Source organism: Sander vitreus, chromosome 17, assembly GCF_031162955.1.
Source record: "Sander vitreus isolate 19-12246 chromosome 17, sanVit1, whole genome shotgun sequence".
Taxonomy (NCBI): domain Eukaryota; kingdom Metazoa; phylum Chordata; class Actinopteri; order Perciformes; family Percidae; genus Sander; species Sander vitreus.
Window position 1 is genome coordinate 9,609,811 of NC_135871.1, and position 8,330 is coordinate 9,618,140.

The following is an 8,330-nucleotide window of genomic DNA, read 5'->3' on the forward strand; positions in this document are numbered from 1 at the left end:
ACTTCCTGCTCCTTAATTATTATTGAATTAGGAATGCCACAGAGCTAATTAAAAGTGCAAGGTATTTACTGTGGCAGTAGTGTAGAAGAATGTGAGGGAGCATAGGAGAACGAGTGAAAAAAAGAGGAGAGCGAAGAAGTTCAGAGAGAAGGTGGATATTTTGTTTTAACTGCGTCTGAGTATCGTTAGCGTTAGCTAAAGTTAATTTAAATACATGTAATCAGACAGCGAGGCCTTATGCTCGATTGGCACAAACTACAAGACATACACAAACCATCCCAGCAGAGTGTGGAAGTTTCTATTTGAACAAATGTGTTGTGTTCTTTCCACAAGTTAATTACTCAGTAGAGAGCTTAATCTGCCGAATCAGGGCAAAGTGGATTAGGAGATGAGAGCGTTTAATCAAAGTGTTCTCAGTCTAATTACACATCCCATTTCCTGACACAACACACACGGTTATCTGCCATTGCATTTAAACATTAGCTCCTCTGTTTAGCTGCCCCCCCTAAGAGTGAATGATCCTACTGTCTGGATGACATATAAACACATGCATGCATACTCACACTAAATGGACATACACACATGCATACACAGACATGCAGAGAATGAACATGAATAGGGTGAGAATTTTGTTCTAAAAACATGAAATATTCTTCTTGTCAATAATAAAATAAATTATCTTAGGCATTGTATCACTGCAGTGTACAGCAGACCACTAATGTAGCCTAACCATGCATCACAGGTATCATTCATACGAGTGGGGACTAAATATTCCTTTTGGGTTCAGTCCATGTAACAAACTGAGGGTGTTGTGTTTGCCGGCAAGAAAGACAATGAAAACTGTACCGGACTCAATGGTAAAGAACAGTAGATATGTCAGAGTTGTGAGTTCAAGCAGAGCGAGGGCCTTCTCCCATTGTGTTACACATGGTCCGAAAACACACATCTGTCTGCCGGTTCCTGAACCAAACCCCTTGCTGGTGAGAGGGGGAGAGGAGCAGTGTAGTCTTAGATCAAATATCCATGGTGTTTGGATGTATTCCCTCATCTCTGATAAATAGTCATGCGCTCCTGTCTGCCTTACAGAGCTGATGCCTTGAGCTTAAGTTACTGATCTGCTGCCTAGACAAGGCCAGGTAGTGTTGGGAGTGTGTGCACATGCATGCAGACCAGTTTTAACTTCAGGAAGTCTGCATTGCTCATCTCCATAATACAGTATAAATGCTCTTATTGTGCATGTGTCACTCAATTGGTTCTTACACAGACTGCCTCTTCGTATCATTTCACACAACAAGACAAAGCCCAACAAACGCTATGGTAACTGAATGGGACCAATTAGAGTGGCTGTGGAAACCTGATCACTGGGCTCAAGTCATGCAGTTTGGCAGGTGTTCATTTATGTTCATCACATTTGTGGTAAAATAATGGCCTAATGAAGTACAGAGGAATGCATAAAGTTTTGAATATGATTAAACCGCCTCCATTGTGCTCTGAATGCACAGCTTAACAATTCTTTATTCTTTGCACAATCGTTGCACAGAACCTTGAGATGAGAAAATATGTATTTTCAATCTACCCTTTATTCAAATCAAGAGTAAGAAAAATCATGAGAAAACGTGTAACATCCTCTATTCCTCTAACACACACAAACATTGTGGCTTGTGTGTGCCTGTGTGTTCATGAATTGGAGGGCTTCCTAGAGGAGGACATCTGCTGAGCTAATAAACAATAATCTTGACAAATTGTCACTGTCCGATCAGTCAGCCCACCCTCATCATCACACCACTAAAGAAGCCATCACAGGCCGAGTCAGGGGCATGACTGACAGCTCTCTGGACCAGTGGAAGGCGTTGCTGGACCGAAGCCCAGCTGCCTGAGGAGAGGACACAATGATTCATGGCCAGAGGGCAACCTGCACAGAGTGGTTAGGGAAATTAGCAACGCCACCCACCAACACATCCGTGCCCTTCATTGGTTAGAACACAAGCTGACTGAATGAAGAGATGGCCTTGTGCCAGAAACCGCTTAGTACTGTTGAACAAAGATGCCAAATCAGGCAACTATGAGGGCAATGTTAGGGGTCATGATGATGATGATTTACTGTAGACTCAGTGGGACACTGTAACCTTCCCTGGCTGCAGTACAAAACACACAACTACGATGATGATGATGACGATGATGATGCTGCTGAAGGTGGGTCATCTGGGCCTGAGACAAGCGACTCTGAGGGTGTAGACACAGAAGTGAACACTCTATGACTCAGACTAGTAGTGCTGACAGGCTGGCAGAGTGTAAAGGTCATGTGATAAAAAAATAATAAAACTTCTAGAAAATCAATCCAATATAAAGGATTTTAATTCCAAGCCACTGACACCCTCAAAGATGATGAAAAGCCAGACATCTTCAAATTGCCCTGTCAATCACTGCAACTAACAGAAATGACAAAAATAAATAAGGAGGGGGAATAATAGATCCAGGAGAAATCGGACTCAACCGTGTCTGGTGTTTATACCGTAACCCACAACCGCCCCCAACAGCAGTGGGACACAACATATAAGCAAGCTTATAATAACAACATGGAGATATCAAATCCATCCAGACATCAACACCAGCATGTGAAATATCCAAAGCATTCCCAGGTTTCTTTTGTTCCAGCTATATATTGTGGAGAATCACCCAGACAACAAGGCTCTGGAGTTTCCTTCTCATCACACAGACAAACCCACTACACACGTAGAAACACAGACACCCATCCTGATAGGAGGACATCCATTGCCACCACTGTCATGTCTTTTATGACATATCTCACTTTCTCAGTTTATATTCAAGGAATACAAGGACAGACCATTTCTGTGCAGTAAAGTTGAGAAAGCAATCCACAAAACACAGCTTTAATGTATTTTCTTTAGACAATGTATCAAACAACATGTTGACACTCCACAGAGACTCACCGACGGGCATATCTTCATAGATGAGAAGGTAGGTCGAGAAGAAGTAGTTCAGGAAGCGTGGTGGCTGGTTGGAGCCTGTGAGAAAGAGAGACGACGGAATGGTAATTCAAATTATGTCAAGAAACTTTCTATTGAGATTAGGCTTTTCATGATGTTGTTAAAGTGATACACTGTTAGATTTCCATTTATATACAATCTCCATTTTAGGTCTACTGGTCTTCGGTATTGGAATGATGTCAGAATTCTTCCACAGATCAGGAACAACTGCAGTCTAGTCTAGAGCCGAAAGCCTGTAAGCCTTCTAATACTTACTACTAGACTGAAAGTTTTTATAAACGTTCTTGCTTTTTCACCTTCCCAGCAGCAGCAACAGCAGTTTATTTGAAATGTTATGTTATTGATGCACTGATGCTGATGCCAGTGAACAAACTCTTGTTCCATTGTTTAATTCATAAAGACTGTTTTCACAATGCTTCCCAAAAAGAGACCCTCCCCTCCACAAGGGGGCTGGAGCAAATGTATTCATTGTATGTATGTCCGTCATTCTGGGGAGCTGATTTTGTTTTAAAAAAAAATGTTTGGAAGTTTTCGAAGGATAAAATGTCAACATTCAAGCAACGACTTTTAGTCCTCCAATCTCATCTCAGAATGCACGGCAGAGCTTCCTCCCCGGCACACCCGGCCCCTAAAGTAAATCAAACTGAACGAGAGCTGTAGATCTGATCAGGAGATATAGGCTAGATGAGTCTTGCACAGAGTAGCTAATGTAAGCTGGGTAGCTAAACGTTTTTGATTAGAATACCTACCTTAGTACATTTCCCTGCTTGGTACTATTGGTTTTGGCCTTTTGGTAAGTAACACAGGCAACTCTTTAAGGTGGCCCTATTATGCTCGTTTTCAAGGTCATAAATTGTATTTTGAGGTTGTACCAGAATAGGTTTACATGGTTTAATTTTCAAAAAGCACCATATTTTTGTTGTACGGCACATTGCTGCAGCTCCTCTTTTCACCCTGTGTGTTCAGGTCTCTGTTTTAGCTACAGAGTGAGACATCACACTTCTATCCCATCTTTGTTGGGAGGCGCACATGCTCAGTAGCTAGGTAAGGATCACATCATCTAGCTGTTTGTTTCTCCAACTTTGGCCTGTACAAGGCAGGATTAGCCGGGGGACTTCTTCTGAACGAGGGCGCACTTCCAACTTTGCGAGGGACATGTAAGTAGTTCTTTTGTAGATTATGGTGAACTAGTGTGTTGTAGCAGTGTTTTGCCATTCAGAACGAGCTAACATGATAGCGCTAGCATGCTACGGTTAGCCACCTTGTTTCGGCTAGTGACGTAAAAAGCCCTGCCGATTTTAAACAGCTCACCCGGAGACTGAAGGCAGGACACATTCACAAACCCGTATTTCACTCAAAACAGCAGAGAGGCTTTGCCTTGTCAGGCTCTGAGATAAAGTTATCTTCTTTTTTTCTGCCTTCTGCTTCGAAGTGGTGAATTTACAGCTCATCCAAACTTAAGATATAGTCTCTGGCTTTTGATTAATTTCTATCACGGCAAAAAATGTTGCGCATTTCGGATCATTAGCGTAGTTAGCACGCATTAGCTCAGAGGGCTAAATTGGCTTGGTTACTATGTTACGTGAACGTCACCGTCAACCTGAACGTTCCACTAAACCCCGTCCAAAAGTCTGGTAGTTCAGTAAAGCATTGCTCGATAGTCTAGATGGAAAAAAAAAAAGAAATGTATAGCTGAATATTTGTATTGAACAGCCAAATCTGGTGCAACAAACAAAAATTCTGAGTCGGGTACAGCACTAGTACATAGTACATTCAGGCAAAAATTACATTTACCTCATATTGATTTCTCTGTATAGGAGGGAACAGCCTTCCATTACAACAGCACACTTTTAGGGCCTGTTTAAGGGTTAATGGTCTGCTGTGTTAGGGCATGGTTCTGTGGTGTCAAAAGGCAGTGTGATACAAGCTGTTTTGTTGGGAAGATCAGGGAACAAAGCTGATGGTCTTTGATCAGCTGAGCTGTGCGACAGACCACAGAGACACTGAAGCGAGAGAGGGGGAGGCCAGTCTGTTTGAAGTGAGAGAGCTTGATAGAGTGAATCAGTGCTTTGAAAGTGAGAGATTTTCATGCAGTCATGTGCCTGGGTGCCAAGAACATGGGAGCGTGTTTCACTGGATAGGGGGTGGTGAGGAGGGTTAACAAGCTCCCGTCCATACCTGCAGTTTATTTACTGCGAGGCACTGCATCAGGCTTGGTTGGTGGAATGCAGATAGATCACAGCCTCTAAATAATAACAGCAATGATCATCAATCCAATTTGTTGGATCAGGGAGGTAATGCTCAAGGAGGAGTACAGGGTCAGTGTGCCAATCATGGAATTCCGTTTCATTATTCATGCATTTGTATTTATTCATTTATTTATGTATTTATTCATTTATTTAATATTGAATAAAACGGCATTCCATAGCCAATGGGTTAGTTAGTGAAAGCAAAGACAAGGTGGGAGGTGAGGACTCCAGAAATATAAAAAAAAAAAAGACTTTATTAACTTGTGCTTGATGGAAAGAGGTTGTGGCATTCACTTAATAACTTTCCCTGCTGCTTCAGCGCTGTGTGTGATTGGAGATGTCTCCTGCCTGTCACTGTGAGACAGTTACCAGGGGTCCGTTTCAGAAAGCAGGTTTAGTGAAAACTCTGAGTTTGTTAACCCTGAGATGAGGGAAACTCTGGGTTTTCCGTTTCAGAAAGGGAGGTTAATCAAACCTGAGACAGAGGGGTGACTCTGGTGATGGCCAAATGAAGCTTTGTGAACCATCTTCTCTTTTTTCTGAGCCCACTAGATGGGGCTCTCTCTTCAACAAAGGGTTGAAAACACACTGAATTACCATTCCTTTAACCTTTTTCTTTGAACAGAGAGCGCCATCTAGTGAGCTCAGAAAATAAAGAAAATGGTTCACAAAGCTTCATTTGACCATCACTAGGTAATTCCAGCCCGTTTCAGAAAGAGAGGTAACTTAACCTCAGAGTCGGTTACTATGGTAACTGAGCCTGTGAACCTAACCTGGTAAGGAGCAGGTTTTCTTCAAGAAACCTCCTCAAGTCTCCTCCCTCTGACACAGTGCTCTTTCATTTCCTCATTCATTCATTAAGTCTGTATCAGGCGCATTTTAGCACAGTTTGTTATCTGCATGAATAAAAAAAAAAAACAGGGTTGGTTTATTAACTATGTTAGGCAGACTACTTTGCAGGGAGTTGAGATGATATTGAGGCCCCGACTATAGATGCATTTTCATTCCCAGATACTAGCCTATATTTGAGTGGTATCGTTTTTCTTCCCAGTCTGTCAGTTATGTAGCCTACATAACCTTATCCGCCCTCATATCACTAACGTCACCCATCGTGGACATGCTCTTACATCCCAGCAGATTCTTGGTGTCGCATTACGTTTTTTTTGCAAACGGCAGTTTTCTTTACAACAATGGTAATGCGGGGCATATTAGTAAAGCCACTGTATAGCAACGCGCCAGAAGAGTGTGACTCGCTCTGAAACATTTTTTAAACATTTTTGTAGTGTTCCCTGGACACAAACCAGTAAGAGCCATTCAAAAGGAGTTCCACAGCATTGCAGGTGAATGATGTAAACCCTGTGAAATAAAAGATTATGAATTAATTAATTCTCTCTTTTGCAGCAGATGCTGTGTTGCTTTTTTAACGAAATATATGTTCAAACTCGCTGTATGTGCGCATGAGTATTTCCGTTTGTGGTTGTTACCATGGTGAATTGTAGTATCACAGCTCCATTCATGCTGCCTTTTTAAAGTGGTGGTGCACGCGCTTAAGTAAATCTACTCTGAGTTGATTGAATCAACTCAAATCAGCTGTTCTGGAACTGAAAACTGTCTGTGTGCCTATGTGTTTGTATGATGTGTATAAGCTATTGGACACCTTAATTTCCTTCGGGCTAAATAATCGCTAAATTCTCTCTCTCTCTCTCTCTCTCTCTCTCTCTCTCTCTCTCTCTCTCTCCCTCTCTCCCTCTCGCTCTCCCTCGCTCCAAGGAGGCAAATACTTTAACGTAGTTCTTAGGCCGAACAATAATGTGAGACATTATGCAAGACACACAAGGTGTGTGTGAAGAGTGAGAAATGACAGTGATAAAATGTGAAAAAATAAATAGACCATGTACAGGGCTGAACGGAAAAGGTGTACATGTCAAGAAAAGGTAAGGGAATACATCATGTGTGGAAAAATCCTTTCAGGCAGTTAATAATGAAGAACAGAGGAAGAAGTGGAGGAGATTTTGTAAAAAAAAAAAACAACCTTTGCTTCTCTTACTGTAGCCTGAAATATTGATATTTTACCAAGTCACTGATAGACATAAGAAAAAACATACTTATTCATAATCCTCTATTTGACAACAAAAGGTAGATTTATAATTAGTACTTGTTGATGCCACAGTGATATTTGTAAACCCTTGTTCAGGAAAGTTTGGCTGATTGAACACACTCCTTCAATTATTCAGCTTCAAATTCACACTGTTGCACGTATTCACAACAATAGTTGCTGAGTAAAACAATTGTTCTCTACCTTTTTGCCACTGAGAAGCTACACTGGTGCACTGAAAGGTATGGACTGCACCAGGAGTTTATGGTCATTGTATAAATGATGCAGCATCATTATGAATTAACACAAAAGTCAAGGAGTACTCACCTTCACAGAAAGAGTGGAAAATGAGAAAGGGAAGGAGAAGCTTGGCAAATGTCATCCTGCCGCCTAAACCCACACGCCACGACATCACCTGCACCTGATGGAAACACAGAATACTGTACAGTCATACAATTGTTTGGTTAGCTGATTATCCACATTGCATTCTGAGCCTAGCCACATAATGTCCAGAGATATTTCAGCTCTTTTTATGTTAGGTGATTACTGTGTAGGTGAGTAGGACATGTGATCAGTGTAATTAGGGGACAGAAAAAAAGATTTGCTGCACGGCATGCTTCAAGCAGGTGTTTCCTTTCTGTGTGTGTTTGTGTGTGTGTCTGCTTGAGGCAGTGGGGTGGTGTTGATGAAGGCAAATTCACAGCAACGGCTCAATTACAGTACACAATGTTTTATTAATCATACTCATGACGTTGCGTCAACAAAAACAAAAGTCTTGTGCGGTGAAAACAAAAACCAAGGGTAAATTACATTTTTAAAATGTGCATGGCGCCGCTTCACTGAACCAATTGTAAGGGCAAAATTGATAACAAATAATGGAACTCAACATGTGGCGAGCACAATAAAGATTATTAGTGTATTCAAGGTCAGGCTGATTGTTTAGAGGCTTTTCCCGTCAATGTTGCTGGAAAGAGAGCA

General features: G+C 41.6%; 1 protein-coding gene across 1 annotated transcript in view; it reads right to left on the reverse strand.

Annotated features, from left to right (window-relative positions):
• Positions 1-7,769, reverse strand: part of cdh23 (cadherin-related 23) — a 176,752-nt gene extending 168,983 nt beyond the window's left edge. The window contains exons 1-2 of the mRNA XM_078272533.1: positions 7,680-7,769; positions 2,952-3,026 (exon numbers count right to left, since the gene is read on the reverse strand). Of these exons, the coding sequence (XP_078128659.1) occupies positions 2,952-3,026; positions 7,680-7,764 (160 nt within the window). The 5' untranslated portion in view covers positions 7,765-7,769. The remainder of the gene's footprint in view (positions 1-2,951; positions 3,027-7,679) is intronic.
• Positions 7,770-8,330: the final 561 nt, after the last annotated feature.